At 41.7% G+C, this 24,497-nt stretch overlaps 1 protein-coding gene across 1 annotated transcript in view; it reads left to right on the forward strand.

The window, feature by feature from the left end:
• RELN (reelin) overlaps positions 1-17,701 on the forward strand; it is a 297,658-nt gene extending 279,957 nt beyond the window's left edge. The window contains exons 57-65 of the mRNA XM_050915640.1: positions 124-299; positions 1,933-2,006; positions 2,836-2,997; positions 3,342-3,499; positions 4,274-4,493; positions 5,510-5,707; positions 6,113-6,211; positions 11,254-11,259; positions 16,594-17,701. Coding sequence (XP_050771597.1) covers positions 124-299; positions 1,933-2,006; positions 2,836-2,997; positions 3,342-3,499; positions 4,274-4,493; positions 5,510-5,707; positions 6,113-6,211; positions 11,254-11,259; positions 16,594-16,690 — 1,190 coding nt within the window. The 3' untranslated portion in view covers positions 16,691-17,701. The remainder of the gene's footprint in view (positions 1-123; positions 300-1,932; positions 2,007-2,835; positions 2,998-3,341; positions 3,500-4,273; positions 4,494-5,509; positions 5,708-6,112; positions 6,212-11,253; positions 11,260-16,593) is intronic.
• Positions 17,702-24,497: the final 6,796 nt, after the last annotated feature.

The following is a 24,497-nucleotide window of genomic DNA, read 5'->3' on the forward strand; positions in this document are numbered from 1 at the left end:
CAGATAGCATAAATTTAGTATTTATATCACTAAAGTACTGTATCTAGTGATTCTGTGGATTCATTACTAAGCCTTGATGTTTACCGAGACAATGCAGTAACTGTATTTAACTCATCTTAATAGAAGGCACCTCTCATGAAGAAAACTGGAGTTTTTACCCTAACGCAGTCAGGACTGCAGGGTTCTGTGGAAATCCATCATTCCATCTCTACTGGCCAAATAAGAAAAAGGACAAAACACACAACATTCTCTCCTCCAGGGAGCTCATTATACAGCCAGGATACATGATGCAGTTTAAAGTAAGAAATGTTCTTTCTCTCTCCAAAGTAAAGTATGCAACGAAAAATCATCTAATGTGTCTCCAGAAAATATTCTTCTTCCAACTAGGATGCCCTATTGGATGAATAATTAATAATGACTTTTTATTAGAATTTAAAGGAAATTCTGAAGTGTACGTAATGGGAACCAGAAAGGTCGAATGAATGTTAAATGTCAAATTATTCTGACTGTTTATATGCTTTGGGGGTTACTGAGAGGGATTGGAAGTCTAATCCCTTTTTCCTGAAATTACCGGATCATCAGATACAGTAGGAATTATTTTCTAAGGTGAGAATACACAGCATGCAGTATATGCTATTTTCCCCTAACTCGTGAATAAGCAGAAAAGGCAAGGTAAAGGCAGGCTGGAGAAGAGTGGCATATGGAAAATGCAAAAGTGCTCAAGTAGAAGTACCCCTTCTACTCACTTGTGTCATGGCAAACGACCTAAATAATCAGAGAAACATTTCTCAATATTTTACTTTGTTTTAAGGTAGAATTCTGCAAAGGGCCAAAGGCAACACGTACTTGTTGTCCAGAAATGTTCTACGTCCTTCCCCAAGTGCCATGTCCTAAATAAGCCAGGAACTAATATGAAAGCAGGGTTATCAAAATAGTCATCCATTTTCTCGTTATGTTTTTTTTCTTGCTATTCTGTTTGACAAGACAGTTCCAGAATTTTCCATCTTCCACTAATCAATATTTTCACCTTTTCTCAACACGGTTGCCTATTTTATATTGACTGTCTAATATAATCCCTAAACCACTGCTTCCCCCACTCACACAGCATGCCACCTTCAAAGAAATTATATAAAAGAGGAGTCTGACATGCTTTTTACTACTGAATGCCAAGACCTCCCCAAGCTGCTTATTTTACCCAGCCTATCATCTTTTCCCTCTATTTTAAGGCCAAAATTATGATAACCCATCAGCATTTAATAGTTTGTATTACTAAAATCTCATTGCAAAGTTCTTCTCTCCTGACTCTCTCCTCCTTTTTCTTCACTAGTCACAGCAAAGATTTTCTTTCTAAACTAAGAACTCAGCTCTAGTGCATGGCCGCCATTTGGTTTTGAAGCTCTTAAAATTTAGCTTTTTGTTATCTATTCAGTACTCTGCATTGGGTACTGTAATCTTTCCACTCTCATATGACACAAATTTGTTTATTGTTTTAAATATTCAGAATAATTCTGTTCTTAAATTGGATTGACTTGAAGTTTATATCCACATGTTCATCATTATTAACTATAAATTTCATAGGTAATTAATACATAGTTAGGTACTTCACTTTCTGAAATGCCAAGGAGCTACCACTTCTTTGTGTTTCAGAAACAATGTTTGTTTAGATATTTAATTTGAACTTTAGGAACGTAGTGTTAGGATTCTCTTTGAAAATAACAGTAGCAATGAAGAAAAATTCATTAAGCAAAAGCAATATCTGAAGTACTGCGTCTTTTGTTTTACATCCACTTTTGATGGATTTTGTCCAAGATCTAAGTTGGCAATCTCTTTTATACACCCCATGAAGAAAAAAAAGGAGAGCAAGACTTCATTATATATCACATTAAATGTCTACCTGACTTGTTATAGCAGCCAATTTTATTTGTGCTATAGATCGTGGTTGGCTGTGAGGCAACTTCTTGTGGGGACCTCCACTCTGTGATGCTGGAGTATACAAAAGATGCCAGGTAAATGACAGCAGAATACAAAGACCTAAAAAAAAAAATAGTATGATATTAAAAACCTAGAGAGCTTTTATTTATTAAAGCAATTACTTTGCTATTCATCTTGTAACAGGATCTGAACAAAGCCTGTGTGCAAGCACTGGGATTTGTCTACATAACTCCCATAAATTCTCTTTATAATTTAGTCCAGATGTTGACAGATTCATGGCATTGAGCTTGCAGTTACAGTCATGAGCGTGTTCCTGTTAAAAATGTGCTTGCAGAAAACCACATTCACAGGAAACTGTTGTTTTAGTATGATACAGGACTATATATTTAGGATCAAGCTGTAATGAAGTGGGAGTTACTTAACTCAGAACTGGTCTTTAACTAGCAAACAATTAATAACACTGCCTCCCGTGCTGTAGTATAGTAGTGCATTGTAATTTGTAAAAGTGAAGGTATATTCTGTGCTCAAATGACTGTGGGTAAACATGGAGGACATTCTGTTGGGACTCTTCTGAACACTGTATGAGAGACTAACGAGCAGACTCCTAAATAAATCCTTCTGTCTTGCCAGCCCAGAGGAGCTCTGGGTTGGACTCTGCCGTGTGTACCACCACCAAGGGTTTCACAGCACACAAACCTGGTGCTGGAAAGTCCTCCTTGGCTGCACCAGTGGTTCAGCCTCTCACCTCTTGTCTATTTGTGGCTACAGAGCATGGAAACTATTGCTGACAATCTCTTGAGTTTGTTTAGTAAGACAGGCAATGCCATGACCCTTAGAAATTACCTGTTTCCCTTTCATTATTCTTTCAGTTGTTCTAAAACATTTTTTTTTTGTTTCCTACAGGACAGACTCATGGCAGCTCGTCCAGACACACTGTCTTCCTTCCTCATCTAATAGCATTGGCTGCTCCCCGTTTCAATTCCACGAAGCTACCATCTATAACTCTGTCAATAGCTCCATGTGGAGAAGAATAACTATCCAGCTGCCTGATCATGTCTCATCCAGGTAGGTTACTGAAAGGTCAGCTCACTGTGGACCTATAAAATGTCAGCTGTCTTGCTGGCAGTGTTCGCTTGGAACAACTAGTGAATTAAAAATGCTTCTTTATTGCTGGATTAAGATCTGATACATAATTAATGTTTTCCAGGAAGCTTTTTGTTAATAGAAGTGGCTACTGCCAATGATGTAGCAGTCACCCATTCAGGGTGGGTCTTTCCAGTTACTGAAGTCACAGCCCCTTCATACGACATTTTCCATTACATCTGCTGCTGGTGTATTTGAACGTCACTGTACAGATGTGTTTAATTGCTAGATATCATAATACGGTGTTTGGATTTTGATATTTGCAGTGCAACTCAGTTCAGGTGGATTCAGAAGGGAGAAGAACTAGAGAAACAAAGCTGGGCAATCGACCACGTGTACATTGGGGAAGCGTGCCCTAAGCTCTGCAGTGGCCACGGATATTGCACAACGGGAGCCATTTGCATTTGTGATGAAGGATATCAAGGTTTTGTTTCTTCAATTTCTTTCTTATACATCTGCTACAGTCTAATCTAGCTCAAAATTAAACAAAAAGACAGAGTGATGTATCATGTCTAAATTCATCACTGGAATGCTTGAGTAACAAATTCTAAATCAATAACTTGACAGAGCTGCAAATAACAGCTCTTCCCTCCCTTTACTCTTTCTGGATTGAGTCAGTAGTCTCTCCTGTCTGGCACTGTATGTAAAGCCCGTTCAGCCTTCACTGGAAGCTGATGTGTACATGGGATCCAGATGTTGGTGACTGGCACATGTAAAGGACTCAGTTCTGTGCCCCATCAGGACAGAGGATTCTGCTCTAATCCCTCAATACATGCCTAACGGTACCTGAGCGCCCTCGCTAAATTATAAGTGCTTTGTGGGAGTGGAGCTAGTGTTTAATGTCTTCCAGGAGAGAGTCTCGTAACTTTATAAGATCAGATCCCTTCCTTGTTTTACACATTTCCCTTCAACCGGCAATTTGAAGTTTCTCATTGGCATCAACGCAAAATAGGAGAAACTGTATTGCAGTTCTTGAAGTTATACTGCTGTAAAAAATAAGACTCACAGCCTCAATTTTCTAAAAATGAATGCTGTACAGCAATGTGCACATTATTAATGGATCTGTTGAAATATATTCAGCCTGTAGTCACACTGTATATTGGGCCACAACCTTGAATGGAATTACAATGAACTGTAACTCAATTTTCTCAATTCTTTTGATTTTTGTGTGTTTATAACTTCATTGTGTCATTTCTAGGTGATGACTGCTCTGTTTTTAGCCATGACCTCCCCAGTTATATTAAAGATAATTTTGAATCTGAAAGAGTCACTGAAATAAACTGGGAAACCATTCAAGGAGGAGTGATAGGGAATGGATGCGGACAGCTGGCACCCTACGCCCACGGAGATTCGCTCTATTTTAATGGATGTCAAATACGACAAGCTGTGACTAAGCCTCTGGATCTCACCCGAGCAAGGTAATACTTTGAGCCTAAAATGCTCTTTTAGCAGCTCATGAGAAAGGAAACTCTTCATATGTACGTGCAGCCATGTGGGCCAGTACTGACGAGAATGGACGGACCTGGCTGTACCATGCAGTCAGATGTGGCTGGCAGATAAACATTAGGGTTGGCAAAACGCTTTGTGACTTCCATTTGGGAGATGGAGAGTGAGGAGGAAGCGATGTCAGATGAAAAGGTCAGATGTTTTCATCATGCCCAACAGAGCACTGTCTAGTAAGCCAGCACTGACAATGAAGCCGTTGGCAAAGACTGGACACCAGACTGTCTGGAACAGTGCCTGATCTGATAAGATGAATCCCATGTTTGTATGTGCCTCCACAACGGTTATGACTAAAGACGCTATTAGTAATTATGGACTCCTTTTCCTACTTCAGTTGTCAAATAGAATTATATTCACCTGGCAATGAACAGGAGTCTCTTTTTCATCTATTGAGCCTCTTTGGCCATGGAAAAACAAATGTAGCCAGCCTGTGCTGGCTCTTAACAGAGTGACAGCTTTCTGGACTGGTTTGTATTTAGTTGTCCAAAGCAAGATTAGAAACAGGATGAATTGGCAAATGGGCCAGATATAAATCAGGCTCTTCCTTTCTTATTTGAACACCCAGGTAGAATATGATAAATCTTTTAGGCACTTTATTATATTCAACCTTTATTTGACCTTTTTTAGCTTTTCATACACTCATTTGCATGTTTATACTGTTTATGTATCTCAGTTTTGTGCAGATACATTGTAAAATTGGATCTATTGCCTCCAACTATATGGCAATAAGTTATACATAGTAAACTATTACTTTGAAAGGGGAGCTGTGTTTTAGAAATGTGAGAACAGTTTATTTTGCATGTTAAAAGTAATGATTCTTGAGGATGCTCAAAGTTTTAATAAGGTAACTGCAATAAACCTGGAAATGCTATTGTTCCTGTTTGAATACTTTTTGCATACTGAAAATACCTTTTCTCTCTGTGTTTTACAGCAAAATCATGTTTGTTTTGCAAATTGGAAGTATTTCACAAACAGACAGTTGCAATACCAATCTGAGTGATCCTAACACTGTAGACAAGGCAGTGCTCCTCCAATACAGTGTAAATAATGGAATTACATGGCAAGTAATTGCACAGCATCAGCCAAAGGACTTTATACAAGCCCAAAGAGTGTCTTATAATGTTCCCCTGTGAGTACCCAGTCACATTTCATTACCTCTAAGTGCACAAGATATATTTCTGCTAAGAAAGAATCTATCGTTGCATCACTGTGCAAGAAAAAAGGTTGATGAGAGGGTAAACAAAGAAGAAAACTTAAGGGGAAGGCTGATTAAGAAATTCCAGCCTGGTGTTTATCAATATACTTGAAAGAAAAACAGAACACTTGTTTTAAAGATATAAGGGAGAAAAAAAAATTCCTCCTTATCTGCGTGCATATTTCACCATTAAATGTTTTGCATGTATGGTGTGTTGATGTTCAGGGATGTAGAAATAACGCTTTGACTTTGCTCTCAGTTCCTGTTGGGGGGTAGATAGGGATGTGCAAAACACCGATAGTCTGGAGCTCTCACAGGCTCTTGCGTTTGTGATGACAGGGAGGCACGAATGAAAGGAGTCTTACTGCGCTGGTGGCAGCCCCGTCACAACGGAACAGGTCATGATCAGTGGGCTTTGGACCACGTAGAAGTCGTCCTGTGAGTATCAGCTTCATCTCATCCCACCCCATCTCAGAAAGCACTGAAATTTCTCCAGCATGGCACGAGTCTTAAGCTCAGTAAGAACCATTGTGGCCAAGGGAAACCTTTGAGAACCAGTGTTTGCTAATGCTCTGCCCTGACTGCAACCATCAGTGGTTAAGACGGCCATGAAATAAGTGGCACAGCAGGGGTACATGTTGTGCATCGTGGAAAAACACAGGAGGGAAAAGTGGGGCTTTATCACCACCAAGTATGGGTGTGGTCCTGTAATGCAGCAATGACTGTGAAAAAAATATTGTGCTGGGACTTAAGAAAGGATATTCCTGTTCAACGCTGTGCTGCCATGTAAGGCTGATTTATATCCTTTCAAAGATACAAAAGAGTATGCTGTATTGCTCTTAGCACAAAGTAATGTTGTTGTGCCTCTGAAAAATTTGCGTTAGCAACTAATGCCTTATTCATTTCCTTTTTTTAGTAAGAAGGATACTGTTCAGAAACAGGGTTCACTATATCAGGTTCCTATGGTCCAAGCTCTAGATTCATCCCCTTGTCAAGATTTTACCAAGTAAAGTGTCTGCACCCTCCTGATTCTCCCATTCTTGAGATGGGTTTCGCTGGCAGCTAACCCGTTTTTCCTGTGTTACATCACGAAGAGATGACCTGCTTTTTCTCTAACAATTTAGTTCCAGTAGAAGTGAAATGCTAGTGGCTTCACAAGTGAGAACTCATCGCTGACAGTGGTTGGCAGAGAGAGGCATGCCTGCTCCATAGATAGGTTCAAACGTTCCTTTTGTTGAACAATTTAAAAACCAGCAATGAAGAAATTAGGCTTGGATAACCTCCAGGCTGTGTAATTATAACCATGAGGTTTCTGAATTAGCAGAGACACTGCAAGTAATGTTTTGTAACAGTAGCAAAGTGAATAATCTGATTGCTAGTTAGCCCTGTTCTTCCTTCCACCGAGAAGCACCAGCTTGCATGGCACTCATATCAACCCCAAACCAAACTGGTCCCAACACTGAGTAACGGTACACGCTCTGCTGCTTTTACGCACCTTGCTGGGCTCTGCTTCCACAACATTAAGCTTAAAACTTGAAGGAACAGAGGGACGGATGTGATTCCTGGCTTAGTTAATCAATGGCTGTATGATGCTGCATCTGGAAAGATATGGAAGAGTGTGAACCTGGAGGAGGTTCACAGTGCTTAGGAAACCATGGAAAAGGGAATTGGTAGTTCTGAAATATTTCCATGTCTTTCTACCTTGCAATTAAAAAAGATTAAAAAGAAAAAATCAAGTCAGAAAAAAAAAATAGAGCATAATATTACCCATCAATCCAAGCATTGAATTAGGGAGTATAAGTAGGAATAGGACAGATCTTTAAAAAGTGATTCTTAGGCTGAAATATGGAGAATTTCCTTGACAATGAGATCGGCCAGGTTGTAGACTAGACACACAAGTTGAGTGGTGACAAGTCAGTCATATGAGATATGTTATACTAGAATGGAGACAGCAATAGAAATGCTATAGCAAGTAATCACACCTTGCCTAGAGAAGGAACCAGATGGGCAGACAGTGCCTCCTCCCTTCTCTTCTTTTCCTCCTGTTAAAGAGCTTTAAGGCTCTTCTGAATATTGGCCAAACTATCAGGCTAGAGACAGAGAGTTTCCACCCTGTTCAGGTGACACCTGGCACAACCCACAGAGGAAGACAGACCAAACCAGACAGATTTCTCCCTTACCAAGTACTGTGAAATGCAGTGCCATGGCAGCACATTTCCCAAAGGCCAAGATGTGGAGCTCCAGTCCCTGCTAACTACAACACATGAGACGTGCTGCTCTCAGGAAAGGGAGAATTACATGCTGTGGCACGTCTGGTTCATATGCTGGCGTGTGCTCAGACCTGACAAGTGGCTTCGACCCCTCTGTTTTGCTTAAGTTCTATCTGCACCTTCTAATTCATCAAAATATTCTGTAAGCCTCTTAAATTTTACTTGCAAGTAACCTGCAAAGGGTTCGATAAAGCCTTTGGAAGGCTTTCTGAAAGGAAGCACACTGTTCCTTGTCAATAGATACTCTCACCTGGCTTTTCCTTTAGCTCTGCCGTTTCACTCTGCCACCTCATGCCAGTCACACTACCCCCAGCACTTCAGTTTCTTCACCTGTAAAATGATGAAGACACTTGGTCACCTCCACAGAGTGCTTCCAGGCATACAGAAGGGAGCCTGGATCAGTGTCTGTTAGCACTAACCCTGGATGATCCTGCACACACCAGGGCTACCAGGATTCACACCATGATTACTAGGGATAGGACTTAGCTTTAATTCTTAATATTCCTTCATTTTCCAGTGAAGGACACAGAAACCCTGCCTGCCCCTGGCGAGAGCAAGCCACCTTGCCTGGGTAGCTCTCCAGCGAGAGGCGAGGAGGCAGCGTCCCTCGGGTGCTCTGCCATCCCACTGAGATTGCCAGAGGAGAGCTCTGTGGGCGACAGCCACCCCAGGGCTCTCTGACATGGCTGCAGAGAGGCATGGCCTGAACTAAAACCATTCACCAGGGTGCTGTAATTACCTCTTCCCATTAGTTCTATAGGGAGTCATTGGAGGGTCAGTAGGCTTCTGTCCGGCTTATTCGTCCCAAAGCTGGGATACCTTAGGAAGCATTTGTGCCTCCCAAATTGGAAGTAATTCCCGTTGGCACTCTGACCTTGGCTCAGAAAGCCATGAACATCCCTGGCTACAGGAGCTGTTGATGGTCCATGTCTAACACAGTCTGTGCTCGGTCCTCTTATAACCCTGTGCTCCATCACCCACCTGAACAAGACTCCATACACCTCTCTGGGCACCACCAAAATTATCCTCACTGGCCCTGGATTAAGTCCTAGATTTTCATGTTTGCTTGTGATCTGTGTACCCACGTTGATGCAGCAGGCAAGCCTCTAGCCTGTGAGGTGTTACAGCAAGAAGCCAACTTACATTAGGACGTGTGGTTGGGGACATACAGAAATTCCTGGCTTTCCACACATCTCGTCTTGTCTTTCCTCCACTACCCTGTGGGCTGACAAAGAGGTCTCATTTTCCCAAATGCCCTAGGTGTTGGTCTGGCTGCCAGCACCCCCAGGTGCACACCTAGGTGCTGTGCCAGTTTTTCCTCAGCCCACAGGCAAGTGAGCCATGCTCTCCCTGAGCAGACTAAGGGCTGGAGTAAGAGGGCAAGCAGGGAAAGCACCTGCCAGCAGGGAGAGCTGGTCTGTAGGGAGGTAGCACAACCAAGGATTTTCTTATTTCCCGTCCAACGTGGGGGATGTCCCTGCTCCTCCTTACAGTACTCACCACAGGGACAAATCTGTGAATACCTGCTTTCATGGCTCATCTCTCCTCAGCAATCCAAAGATTTGAAATTAATTCTATCACAGGCCCAGCTGCCAAGTCGTAGTGCAGATACTGCTTACAGGTGATGCACAGCCAGGGTCATGACACTCTGTTCAGTCCAATTGATTTCTGAGTCAAGGGCCATCATCCTCTCACCAGCAAACACGTTTTCAGGGTGCAATTTCTTTGTTTCCTTTTTCCTCCCAAGATAGCTTGCTCGGGGAAAAAAATTAACCCACAGGTTATACATGCATGCAACATACCTGGCAGTGATAAGAAAGGTCCAAGACGGATGCTTTTGTATGTTACTTAAAATCATTCCACTTTTGAATGAATTATTTGAATCACTCATTAAAAAGCACTGTCGTTAAGACTGTGATGCAGCTGCAAATGGTGCTCAAATTGAGCACCTCTTTCGAACAGGTGAAACAACACCTGCTTTGACTATGTTACACATTAAATTGATCTTGCCAACTAACCGCTTGCCAACTTATTTTAACAACAGTTGATGTCTATCCTGTGGTGGGGAGAGGATACTAGTTGTCAAGTTGTCCGGTCCCTTTTAAAGCTAGTGCCAATTATTCCTCGTTAGTGCAGTATTTTTTCTCTCCATTCGTAAAGAAAGCTTTGGGCACAACTCTCACATGTTCCATGTGGCTCTTCTTAGGATAAAAAAGTATTTTACCCCGACTTAAGAAGGAGTGTTTTTCTGTGCCCCTGTACTTCTGCCCTAAGAAGAGCCCACATCCAACTCTGCATTTCATTTGCACATTGTTTTTCTCTGGAAGCACAGCTCTCAGCCTGTCTGCTGCACAGACACCACGCACTTTTCTGCATGTGCATTTGGAACTGCCATTTCTTTGTGTATAGGGCAGGCCCTTATAGACCTCTCATAAACACAGTTCTGGTCAAAGGTATTGAGAACTAACGGGTAATGATAAGCTGAACACTAAGGGTCTGATGTTGCTTTCTTTGCACCCCAAAACTCGTGATGTGATCCAAAGGAATTTGAGTTGTGCAAGGAATGCAAGAAATATTATCCCCACCTGCTATTTTATGGTTAACTGTTGGATAACAGAACGAATCCCTCCATAGCCATCACTCCATGCTCTTCATTGTCAAGATATTCTCACATTTTTGGCACAAATGATTTAGTGAGAACTTATGTTGCAGTTGGTACAAAGAATGTTTATCTTTATTTTGCAACATTAAAATACAAATTCTATATTCTAGCTCTAACAACGAGTGCTCATGTGGAAAAATATTTTCACCTGCTTCATTTTTTTAGTAAAAAGCAATGATTTGAAAAATGCATTTAAAGTACCAACATATTTGTAATAAAGAACAGAAATAGTTCAAACACTAGGTAATTATCTGAATATTCACAACATTTATGCCAAATTTAATATGATGCGGTCTGTGCTTTTATGACATTTTTATTATGTTTCTAAAAAGTGCATGCTGAATTTCATAGAAAATAAAAATATAAACATTGATTTGAAATATCAGGAAATAATTTGTTCAATTTTTATTTTCAAAAGAGACGAAAAGTCCTATATTGCCTCTAAACCTCATCAGGGTTTTATGACTAATCACAGTGCTGCATGCATTGAAAGGCATTTTCTAACTTGTGTTGTATTTCATTGTTTGCTGTCATTGGTTTTACACTAGAATAAGGTAAGTACTTTCCCTGAATCAATATCAAATGTATGTTTCTGTTAGAGCTACAGCTCTTTCACAAAGTTTTTTCAATGATGGGTTGGTGGAAAATCATTTGTACTCTCTGAGATGTGCCACGTAGCTCTTGAGGGCCCTGATCCTGCAGCTCTTCCGCAGGGAGCATGAGGGGAAGTTAAACTTTGCAGAAAGTGTTCAGCAGCTCAACCCATACCGCAGTGGGAATTTCACTGAGGCTGGGGTGAGAATGACTTCTCCTTCTCCTGCGGTGCAATGAGACCTGCCAACGGAGGGCACCCAGCGCATTGCATGGGCGACCGCTCAGCTCCAAGGGGGAATTCCCACTTTTTTCCATAATTAATGACCACAGAGCTGAAGCCACAGATACGTAGTGTATGTCAGTGAATCTGCATGGTGGCATAGCCCCACGTGCCCCTTAGACACACAGCAAGTGTCTCCCAGGTAGTTCTTTTGTTTCTTGTAACTCTGCTGCTTTGTGCTGTCACAGTTAATAGATACCACTAACCAACATAGTTACTGAGCTCTGGGTTCAACTCTTGACCTCACTGGAGCGAAAGAACATTTGTCATTGATATGAGCCATCAGGACTTCAGTCAGAGTACATCACTTTTCTCATTATAGTACCCTCCTAACAAAGCATTTGTAATTCAGCCTCAAAATTTACCCCAAGCCTAGTCCTGAGAGGCACGCCTTTGCTGTTTTCTAAGGCTTTGTTCATGTTCTGTTATCCAAATATTTTTGTTTCTATTTGGTTCCTATTGTGCCCTGTCAATAAAAAATAAAAACACAGAAATAATGAATGACGTTACTATATACTGGGGTTTTTTTCCACATATTTTTCATTCCATTTGGCGATGTTTTATTTTCGTAAATTTTAAATTGCAGACTTGTAGTTCAAACTGTGCTTTAGGAAACATGCAATAGCCAGAATGCTCTATTAAAGACTAAAGACCCAGAGTGACTCCTTCTCATAAATTGCTTTATTGTAGGTATTTATTGAACATGCCCTAGACAGAATTTTGTTCTTCTATATTGGCTGCATATTGTTTTCATCTAACTAGTATAACTCCAGTGACTTCACTGGAAAGTTATTTAGGGTTTCCTACACAAATTGGAGCAGTATTATCTTCTATTTATTTTTTAATAATGCACTCAAAACTGTCAAACAGATTATGGAGTAGTTGCTCCTATTAATTGCTTTTTTGCTGTTTGCTCCATGAGCAATACACAGATAACTATTTTGGATCTGTACTTTTTGGATTCACTGACGGTTCAGTGAATGCACAGAAAAGGCAGAAGCTCAGCAGCTGCTGACCAGTCCATTACACACTTGCAAAGCAGCCTTCAAGTTGCCACTGATATCCAAACAAAAGTTCCCTCCACACCCTCCATTATGGAAGGAGGGTCTATTCCTAATATAGCTTGATGCTGCCCAGCACATTTTGGGTGCTCCCAACAAGAAAACAACAGCAAAAGTATTGTAAAGCCTTTTATCGGTCTGTGAAAACACAAATTAAATTTGTTATTAATAGTATTGAAAGCATTCTTAAATCCATCAAATGCAAGAAATGAGTAAGTACTGCTGCAAACTATATAATTCTTATTGTGACCTTATAAAGCACTATTGATCTCTCTTATACAGTGCTTGCATCCTACCAATATAGAAAATTAAGTAAGAAAAAAAAAAATAGGCCTACTCTGATTTTGTGGATACCAGACTATACATGCTATACAATAGGATACAATACTATAATACATAGGGTATACATATTTACCTATAGCAAGAGTGAAAATCATGCCATTTTCTATAGCAGGCATGAAGTTTTTATGTGGCATCCAACCAGTAGTTGGAAAGTCTATCTATCATTTCAGACATCGGTGAGGACAAGTTTGAACTATGTCAGTGCAAGTAAAAAAAATAAGCATTTAGTTCTTGAGAATTTAGATTTCTCTTATTTTTCACACACTGCACTGCTCTGGTGTTCCGTGTAAGACATAAATATATGTTTCTTTGTAACTTCTTGATCATCTTATAAAATGACAAAACAGAATTAAATACATAAAAAATAAGTAAATCTCTTTTAAGTTATTAAGTAATCCTTTCTTTGTTCCTTTTTTCAATTCTTTCTTTTCTTTTCTTTTTGTTGTTTTTTTTCTTTGTTTATTGTTTTAAACATCTTCATCATAACTTTAAGGCCAGATACAAAATGGTTAGGCATTTGAAGTGAAATAGAGGCCAGGCGCACCTAGCAGTATCCAAAAAGAGTCCTGAAAATCTCTGCTGAGCTGTTGCTGAATGTGCGCAGACCAAAGGCAGGAGGGAGATGGGGGAACGCGAAGGCTCCTGGGCCAAGGACTGTAGCTCAGCATGTGCCCTAGCAGTCCAAGTCTTGCCCAAGCTGAGGCTCTCGCAGTCAAGCTCAGTTATAAATTTAACCAGGTCCAGAAACGGCAATTTTTTCAGCCAAATACATTGACAGGCTCTGCTTGGTCCCATGTACCTAGAGTGAGGCCACTCAAAGTTGGGCTATGCTTTCTCCCAGGGCCCTGTCTCCTGTATTTTGGCTGCAGTGCAGCCTTCTCCCAGCAGATAGGTGCTCCATCCTCACTTCATGGTTAGGATGCTCTCCTGAGAGGTGCGATGTTGCCTTGAAGGCCCTGTGTCTAAGAAACCACCCACTTCCCAGGCAACGGGAATTAAAGGGAAGGCAAGATTAAGACCTTCTTCAAGCCTCATGACCAACGGCAGCCACTTTCAGGAGCGGGTTCGGGGTCGTGATTTCCCTCCTGCCTTCCTCAGTGAGGCACTTGGCATTGGAGTGAGGGTGATGTTCCACTGAGACGACTACAGGACCAGAATAAAGACGGATCTTCAATGCTTCTTTGCACTTGAGCTACCAAGTGGCATTAAAACTATATAAACTCACTGCTGTTACTCTCTCATATGAAACTCTTACAAATCAGCACAGATCTTTCCTTTTCACTTGAAGAAGTCAGGTGAAAGTCAGATCAAGTCAACCTCAAACATTAACCCCTCTCTCAATTGCCAAATGCTCTAGAGCTCTGCCTTACTGCGAGAGTGCCAAAAGTTGTGCCGAGTACAGATCTGTTCGCTTTCATTGTCACCAGGAGCTGGACTTTTTGTTTCATTCTTGTATGTACATTCCACTGGCAAAATAAAATATAAATTTGCAAAGCCTTGGAAAACTAGTTGGGAAGCAACTTGGATTTGCTTAGGGGTTTATAACCTAGATTTTGACACAACTGCTTTTATTCAGTTTAGTCAATCATGTTCTAGATTAGCTGTTGAAAAGGGTATAATTTTGTTATACAGATTTTTTTAGATGAAATTAGCATACTACAGCAAAAGCTGTCTTTGCCTCTGGAGGATCATATGTATTTTGCAAAGCATGCAATTGTTCCTTTTTCCTAAGGGCCACATTCACTAAAAATAAGCTTATGCACTAGAGAGGAAAGTATGACTGGTTACAGTATGAGTATTTACTTCTTACAGAGAAAACTCACAAGTGAAAACCCGCCTTGCACCCACAAATGGGAGATTTGTTGACTGTAATGTCTACTGCAGGCCTTTACTTCACAGATCACCTTTAAAATCTGACGGACTTCTTGGTTTGGAGGGTCCTGGTAACATTCAGTCCCTTGGAGTAGAGATGCTTAGGCCAGGCATCCTTCTCCCACTGCAAGATGAAGCTAGAAAGCACAAGGTCCTAAGTACGCACGGAAGATTAGGAGAGGGAGTCAGAAATTAGCCCGAGACTGCAGATTCACTGTGACTTTGCAGCTCCCTTCCCCTGGAAACCAAAAGAAAATTTGGCCACGCAGTCACCAGCAGTTCCTCCTGGGTGAAGCTCCTTACACCTGCTGGAGTTGTCCTTGGGGTCTGCATGGTTAACGCTGTGCTCCGATCTCTTAAAGAAACTGCATCCTCTGACTGCATCTATGAGAGTATCTTGTATGCTATCTTTCCACGTGGAGAAAGGGAGTCAGGTGGTTCTAAAAACTAGAGTCTGGCAGCAATATATGATACTATTTTTATTCTTAAAAGTAGTTGTCCAATCAAAAGGTCTTTCCCATACCCTGGGACTGTACAGTGCAGAGTGCAAGAGTCACTGTCTTACTGCAACGTCTCAGCTGCTTTATACGTCTGGCCAAGTGCACTGCAAGTTGTAGGTCTGAGAGGAGACATCCTTTATCAGAACTTCACAATACACAAACCTTTTCATTCTCATGTAATTCTGAATGTAGTTCAGAATGCAGTTTGGCTGTATATCTATGTAGACCTGTATTTGTGTGCATGCGCTACGGGTTTGGATATGTATGCAAACAGACCAAGAAAAGGCACAGCCAAAGCTCTGTGGCTGTTCTGCAGTCCCCTGCCACAGCAGGGGCAGTAGGATGTAGAAGGTCTGTGGTGCTGCACACGCAGTTCTCTCCAAGGTGTATGCAACTCTGTATAGGCCATAAGTAGACTCACAAGGATGCATCACAGATGTTACAGCTCCATTTCCAAAGCTGCTGAAATTTGGAAACTGAAGGTGGGATCCAGCCCTTAGGAGTTAGATGGGTTTCAAGTACCAAAGTCCCGGACAGCCATCTTGTCCACCGCTGCCCTCTCATGGTTCTTTCTTCCCTCAATGCGAGAAGCAGAAACCTGTGTTAGGTGGGATGGGTCTTGTTCTCCAGGTAGGTCTTCCGAACAAGTGTCCCTTCTTCAATTAGGCTGCAGTCAGGCTGTCTCTTGCCTGGTCTCCTCCCAGACATGATGATGGTTATTTCCCAGATCTTCCTTTAATTTTGGATGGGGGTGTATAGGGTAGGGAAACATTAAGTCTGCATAAAAGTGTTGTACTTCACTTCCTATATGGTAAAAGTGGAAGATAATGGAGTAAAGCTTTTCTTCTGTTCTCAAGATAAAGCAGTTAATGATCGCAGACAGAAGGATAACTGGAGTGTAAAACCACTGTAGAGAAATGCCCTGTATTGAGAGGGTATGAAGTGCATACAGCTTTAGTGAATCTGGCCCTAGGCAGCACAAGTTTTCGTTAGCTGAAAGCTCTCAACCTTTCGCTAAGATAATGAATTGTAAATAAAAGCAAAGTGGGACAGATTCTCAATTGCCTTGTACCTTGCTGTTGTACAAAGGGTGCCCTTCACACCACTTTCACACAGGCTTGAAAGGTCATGCAAGGACAAAGAAGAATCTGTCCCACTAGCTCACTGCTCCGAAAGAATTTAAAGTACATATAAAAGAAACTGACATGCTTCTTTTCCTCCACCCTTTGATTTTAACAGCACTCGCAAACAAAATTACATGATGAATTTTTCACGGCAACATGGGCTCAGGCATTTCTACAACAGAAGACGAAGGTCACTTAGACGATATCCATGAAGAAACGAGAAATTTATTTTTTTTCCTCCCAACATGTGATGTGTTGCTTTCCATTCTTTAAATCTAGCACTGCATCTGGTATCAGGACTTTTCTGCAACTGGCTTGATGAATAACTGAAAGCCTTTCTCAAGGCAGAGTGTACACCACTTTTTCGCACTGTGAACTAATGAGAAGTGACTTATTTTCTCATAGGTAAATGTTTTAATGTTGATGTGTCTGTGAAAATTGTGATCTGTTGTAATATCAGTTACAGTGGCAGTATTGGAAGTAAGCAACTAATTCTGTTTAACAGGAAAAAAAGTTTAAGCACAAAGACTTTTCAGATTTTATGTTTAAAAAAACCTACATACTAAGTACAGGATTTAACATTCTTTGTCACATAGGTATTTAAGTGCACTGTATTTCAGCTCTGTGTCATTTTATATGATTAAGTTATCATTGTTTGTCCTCTTTGTATTCTCTTCTACAACATGACACATTGGCACTGTATTTACTTGTTTTGTTGTTGTAATATTTTTGCTGCTGATTTTTGGGCTATTTACCTTCTGACAAAATGTATTAAAAAAAAAAAATCAAAGTACCTAATCAAGAAGATAATTGCAAAAGTAGTTGTAAAGGCGTTGATATCCTTCGGTCTTATTCTTTGATATGTCTGTTGGTTAGCATTGTTTTGTGGATAAAAAAAGAATGCTTGACATTAAACTTTTTTCTACTAAGCAGTTGTGGATGAAGCCCCAAACAGAAGTTCCCAATTCCCTGTCTAATTAGAGTCAGTTCTCTGCAACTGATTTACTTACAGTAACTGCCATTTGGTGTCTGTAGTAATGAAGTGATTTGTAAACAGTGAACGTTTCATCGTGTTCTCTTTGGTGTTTGTTTCTATTGCGGGTCATGTTTGTATCTTCTGATAAAGTTGTATCTACACCAGCAACGTTATAATGCCCCTATAGCCCTAAACTGTCTATTATCATAAATAAAATGCTTCACTTTATGGTGAACCAAGCTAAAGATCCATGCTTCAATAAAAATAATGTCAACAAAGAATTCTGATGTTAGACTTTTCAAGCCATGTGGGCTTTACATGAAGTAATAAACCAAATTCTTTTACTAAATACCTAGATTCTAATGCAAACATCAATGGTATTTTTAATATTTAGTACATTACACTTAACAGCACTTTGCAAATAACACAAATCAAGAGATCTTCCCAGATCTTCCCTGTGGGCATAACATGGTCGTTGGAACAGGTCCTGGTGCAAGGAATGATATGGGACCACGGACCAATACACACTCTCACTTGTCTTTATCTGCAAACCCAATATGCAATGTGCAAATCGGTGTTTCCAAGCTCTGAGGACTACAGTGCAGCACATAAGGAACCTGGTTCAAAACAGACAAAGTTGCTAATTCTTAGAATCACAGAATCATTTAAGTTGGAAAAGACCCTTAAGATCATTGAGTCCAACTGTAAACCTAACACTGCTAAGTCCACCACTAAGCCATGTCCCGAAGCACCACATCTACACGTCTTTTAAATATCTCCAGGGATGGTGACTCAACCACTGCCCTGGGCAGCCTGTTCCAATGCTTGATAACCCTTTCAGTGAAGAAATTTTTCCTAATATCCAATCTAAACCTCCCCTGGCGCAACTTGTGGCCGTTTCCTCTCGTCCTATCGCTTGTTACTTGGGAAAAGAGTCTGACACCCACCTCGCTACAACCTCCTTTCAGGTAGTTGTAGAGAGCGATAAGGTCTCCCCTGAGCCTCCTTTTCTCCAGGTTAAACAACCCCAGTTCCCTCAGCCGCTCCTCATCAGAGAGAAGTATATATACCTGCTATGCTCTTACATCATACGCATCTGCTTCTGGCACCATACTGGTCTGAACCAGAATGGTGTTTGCTCCACATCCATGCTCAGCCACCTAAAATGTGTTTAATTTTTAAGAGGTTTTTGATCAAAGGTACCTAGGCAGTGCAGGAAAAAAGGAGGTCATTCAGTGACCAACTAGTCAAAACTTTGGCTTGGTCAAAATTATGCAACAGACCTTTGACAGACCTGGAAACACTGCAACCGCCCAGCCTCCTGCAGCTGCAAACTCGCTGTACTGTTCTGGAGAACCGTGTGTGTGCTTTCAATCCTTGAAACAAGATAAAGGCTCTATTCAGAGAAAGAGCAGGAAGAAAAAAATTAGGTTATTAAAGAACATAATAGCTTAATGTTTGGGCAAGAGATTTTAAAATATTGTAATAGAAGTTTTGCCCATTGAACAAACAAAAACGCAAGATATAAACACTCCTATTTTTTAAGATAATTTTATTTGCCCTAATATGTCAATAGATGGGTGATATTTCAATCTAAAATGCGTGTGCAGCTAGTGTGTTGCTAGGGAATTAATTTATTTTAAAGACTTTAGATAGAACGAGGCACTTAATCTGACTTCTCTTTCCAGGTAAGAGACCGGCATAATCAGAGAAGCTCCTTTTCACAATTGTATTTATTTCCTTTGAATAACGTATGTAATCATGACTACTGAGGAATCCCACGAGGCATTTCACCAGAACTCACTACAAACTGTGCACTGGCTTTTCTCAAGAAAATCATCCCTGCTGGTAGATTCCCAAGTGATTTGTCATTTGCCCTTTCCAGATTCCAGGAAGTTCTTCCTTACATTTTTTCCATTCCTACAGCACTTAAGGTAGCATGGACATACCACATGCTCAGTGTATGTGCTGTTTTATTTTTCCTCCCATATGACTGAAAACAGAGTCATCTGACATTAAATAGCTGTTAAAATAGCAAGGGTGACACAGCACATAATCAACGGCCATAAAACAGTGACACTGCTATAAAATGTACTAATAAGCTTATCTACTGGTATAAAACTTCGGCAGGCATAACTATGAAAATTGATACTTTTAGTATGTCTTATAGTCTTCCTCATTTCTCCTATCAGCTCACTAACCCATGTTCCAGTAGAACAAGGAGAACATAAGAGAAATTAAATAAAAATACAGGAAGATGAAGCTCTGACCTGCTGGAGTTCCTGGAATAATCAAAACCTGAAGTTCTCATAATTTTGCCTAAATGTTCTTCTCTTGAGCTTGCTTCATCCAAAGGTGGTAACATTACCTCGATGGGAGGACATGAGCAGAGCACAAGTATTTTGAAGGACCGAATTAGGCTTTGCATGATCTTGACAATTTAGAGAAATGGGTAGAAATGAAATAACACAGCAAATACACTCAAGGACAAGACATCGTCAAAGAGCAAGGTACCAGCACACAAAGTGGGTAAATATCTGGCTAGGCAGCAAAACTATAGGAGGAGAATCAACAGCGTAAAGCAGTTTAAAAAAATGCCATTTTGCATTGTATCAATAGAAGTGTTTATAGTAAAACACGGTAAACATATATACGGCTGCCAGTGCTGGTAAAGTAGACAGCAGTTGTCAGCTGTTGAGCCCTTCACTTAAATACAGATGTAAACAAGTTGGAGAGATTGCAGAGTACAGCAGCAGAAACAAGACCCTTGAAACCATGAGCTTCCAAGTACAGAGAGTTGGTTTGTTTAGTCTAGAAAGGAAAACATTTGGAAAGAGACATGACAACAGCCATAAACATGGATCTATGTTTTATTTACTTGCTAACTCTTCAACACAAATGTCACTGGGTGGACATGCTGCCACAGCATCACCTCATCATTTATCCATCAGTGAGGAATGGGTTTTGGTTATTATCCAAGCAGGAAGCCAGTGCAAGGCTCTCTTAAGTCCCGCTGACAGATGCAGAAAGGGCCACGCACAAGCAGCAAGGTACAGCAGACAAATCCCGCTCAGTTCAGCTCTGTAGCGAGGCTTAACTAAACGTAACTCAACACTGGAGTAACAGGACAGGCTAGCTGTAGAGGGGAGCTACCTTAATCCTGAGCTGGTGAGGGAGCCTCAAAACCAAATGAGATGAGCAAAAGGGCTTGCCTACCTTAAGCATGGCCCTAAAGAGCTCTTCAAGGGCTGTTAGCAATCTGGAGCAGCTGAGACCACGCGACCACTCGCAGCACATCTCCTGTGAAGGAGCAGACAGAGCACCCACCATCTGCAGGTGGTGGATCTGCTGCTGGAAGAAACGACCATGAGGTATGAGGCTGCAAAAGTTGTACGGGTGACACGTGGATGAACAGCCTGGTGTTCTCCTGTGTTACTGATGTTTTATGGCTGTTGCTTTTTCTTCCCCATGTTCTTCTTGGTTCAGCTGAAGGGACCGACCTGGCAGCAAGCCTAAGGACTTAGGCCCATGCATGGCTAATTACCACAGAGCCTGATGGGGAGAGTTTGAGCCAGCACCCAGCAAGGAGGAGCCCAGTAAAAATAGTATTCCAAGCATGGAAGAATACTGTACAGGACGATGCTGATAAATGCTGGGTTTATAGTTTGAATCTGTATTTCTTTTGAAAGAAAACAAGTTTGTTAAGCTTCTTTAGGAAAAAAAAAAAAAGAAGAGGATGTGATTGTGCTTTTAAGCTGTGCTGCTCAGGGGAGATCTGTGAAAGAGTTAGTGGCAAAGAAGCTATTCCAGAGGGCTTGGCTGCTTCCCTGATTGCCTCTGGGCCAAAGACAGGACTCTGGGAGGTACTGGGCAGTCACAGGTTTCAGGGCCACTCTGCATTAGGATGCTGTTGCTGATACCACGAGAGCTGGCTGATAGCCCCAGGTTCCTCTTTCCCTGCACACTGACTGTGCACATACACGCCAGCCTTCTGCTGAGAATGTATTGCTCCAGGTGTGCTGGAAACAGCACGTGCAAAGCCTTTCAACTGGTTTATATTCATGACTGGACATCCAACTTAGCTCATTTAAAATTACACCCTTCTCAAGGGATGTTTTAAAGGATTTGAGTTCAGCCACTTTCAAGGAACTTCGCATGGTAAAAAGGAAAATGTCTTAATGTTTGGGCCTCTGCTAGAATAACTGTGTTATTATGGACAATAACAAAGCTTGACATGACTAATGTATCTGTATAGGATGTGGGCAGTAACTAATTAACAGGAGCATTTTGAGAACCAAGCCAACTGCCACTGAAATCAGTGGGAAAATCCCTGTAAATCTAAGAGCATTTCGATCTGGAAATGTCCACCTCAACTTTACTAATTCAGCTGGTTTGACCCGTCCTTGGATGTGCGTAAGATTCCATGCTCAAATATATACAGGGTTTTTTCTGCCTTAGAAAGTTGTCTCATTATTAGAAGAACTGTGAGTGTAGTTAGGGAGTGGCTGGGAGTGACCCAGTCGATGGAGCCCATCTGACCCAGTTTGCTAATTTGGGATGTCCCATATGGGATGTCTCACGCCAATGAGACAACCAGAAGCGGCAGAAGTCTCCACACACCCCACCCCTCAGCTAGCTCCTGTGCCCATACTCACTATCAGCGGTCGTTTGAGGAAGTTGAGAACTAAACAGCCCGACGACTGGAGCTCTAAGCAGCTGTGAGCGCTGGATCTGGCCTTGGACAGTGCCTCACAGCTTTCCTTACGCTGCTGGCGAGCAATGGCTCCCGCTGCTCCATCCCCTGTGAGCCAGACGAGCCCTCAAAGCTCACATTGGGCCCTCTGTCATCACACAGCTCCAGTGGTGTGTGTGCCATTAACTAATTTCCCCCAATTATCCTCCACAGGAGTCATTTTAGTCTCTCCATATTGTTTATTCTGTATTAACTTCCCCTCCCTTTTTTTGTTTTGACCAAAAATCCTCTTTTCATCTTGTTCCTACTGAGTTCAGCACTATATTAATCCCTGCCCTTCTCTCAGAGCTGAAGAACTGAAACATCTTTTACCATTTTAGACAATGATGGAAAGAAGCAATAAAAAGAACTATTAACCTTCCCAGTGGGTCATGCTAAAATGCGCACAAGAAATTAAAACCAGCTTGTATTTAAATGCAACCATTGACACAATTAGTGTAACATAATCCACAGCGTGGATTACCGTAACATTCAAAATGATTTATACCTTTGTGGATTTTTCTAGCAGGAAATCTGCTATTTCCGTGCTTGTTTCAGGCCTTCTCCTCTCCCTCCTCTTTGTGCAGGGTGTATAAGCATAGGTCTGTCTGTGGTATATTACTACAATATATGCTTTACTGCTAATAAAGCATTCAGAATTTCAGTACATCAATGGTGATGCCACACCTTCATAAGGTTATTACACCTGCATTCTAACACAAGCTACAGATGCCCAAGTTCAGAAAAAAACAGCTTTATGGACAAATACGAATCAAAAAAGATGCTTTTCCCAAAGCATCTCCATTTACCCAGTTCTGTATAACAATGGCATCCAGCACCATTCCACATGAAGTCTGAGGTATGTGGCGTATCTAATATATCACTTTGAAATTGTTCATCAAAATCCCTTTTTGTTACAGCTTCTTTTGGATAAAACCGATTATAACAAGCCTCTTATTTAAAATGCAACTGTTGAAATGTTTTGACCTTGAAATTTCTCAGTTTGACAATACTGAAATTTGAAGTACTGTATTTCAGCTTGAATTAATTTAAATTTTATTTAAGTTACTCCTAAATTCTAACAAGGGCTAACATGTCAAGGAATCACTTTAAGGTTTTCAAAATAATACATTCCTGTAGACACCAGTTTTACAATTTTTTTCGTGGTCCCAGTGCATAAGAATTTCAAAATGTTTTTCTCCTACCCATTTGGTATACAAAACCAAATCTCTAAGAATCTGAGAGGTGGGAAAACATTTTCTCCTGGGCAAGAGAGAGAGCTATCGTTCTGTTGGAAAACATTTCTAAATCAAGGACTGAAAGATGAGATCTGTGAAGATATTTCACTACTAATTCCTGCATAGTCACAAGGAAATTGATACCTACGTATCCTTTGCATCCCTAAAGAAATAAAAAACATCCCGTCATTTGTGAGACCAACCACGCTGAGGTCCAGGCTGACAAGTGTGCTTCTCAGACAGCAGAGCTGGCAAAAATACGCTCATTAAAAAAGAAGAAAAATACCTGTCAGTCAGTCTCTTGAAGCGTTCAATCAACATTAAGTCCTTCAGAAATTTGTATTTTTACATTCATTTACATGACTAGCACACGTCTGTGTCAGGCGCCTGGTGTATACACTGCATTTCTTGAAGGACAGAGCACTGATGTCTGCTTTTTCGAATCAATTTTAGACAATAAATCCTGAGGCTTCTTCACTGGAATTTCGGGACAACCCAACTGGGGTTTATTTAACAAACATCATGGTGTACCGCAGCACCGCGCACGCGAGCGCAACAAAACCAACCAGGCCACGTCCTGTGTGTTGCGTCACTGCTACCCACTGCCCACCCCGTGCTCCCCAGGTATATTTTCATATTTAAATTAGAAATAAATTATATTTATAATTATATATTTCGTGTGTGTGTGTGTATATCCGGAAGGGAGGGCTGGAGGTGACACCTCGGCTCCCCCCCGGGCAGCGCCCAGGCAGCTCGCAGCGACCCCCCCGCCCCCGGGCGCGGCACGCGGCCACCGCGGAGGTCACGGCCCCAACGCCGCCGCCGGGCGGGGGCGCGCACCAGCCCCACGCACACGCGCGCCGCACGGCGGCCCCGCGGCATTCTGGGACTTGTAGGCCGCGGCGGATGCGCGCCCGGCGGGGGCGGCGGGGGGGACTACGAGTCCCAGCCGCGCCCGCGCTCGCCCGCGGCCGGCAGGGGAGGAGGCGGGGGCTGGCGGCCCGCCGCCTCCGCCGCCCGCCCCGCTCGGCGCCGCACCGCACCCCTTGCGCTCACCTTGGGCGCGGAGGGAA

The sequence above is a fragment of the Gymnogyps californianus genome, chromosome 1, assembly GCF_018139145.2.
Source record: "Gymnogyps californianus isolate 813 chromosome 1, ASM1813914v2, whole genome shotgun sequence".
Taxonomy (NCBI): domain Eukaryota; kingdom Metazoa; phylum Chordata; class Aves; order Accipitriformes; family Cathartidae; genus Gymnogyps; species Gymnogyps californianus.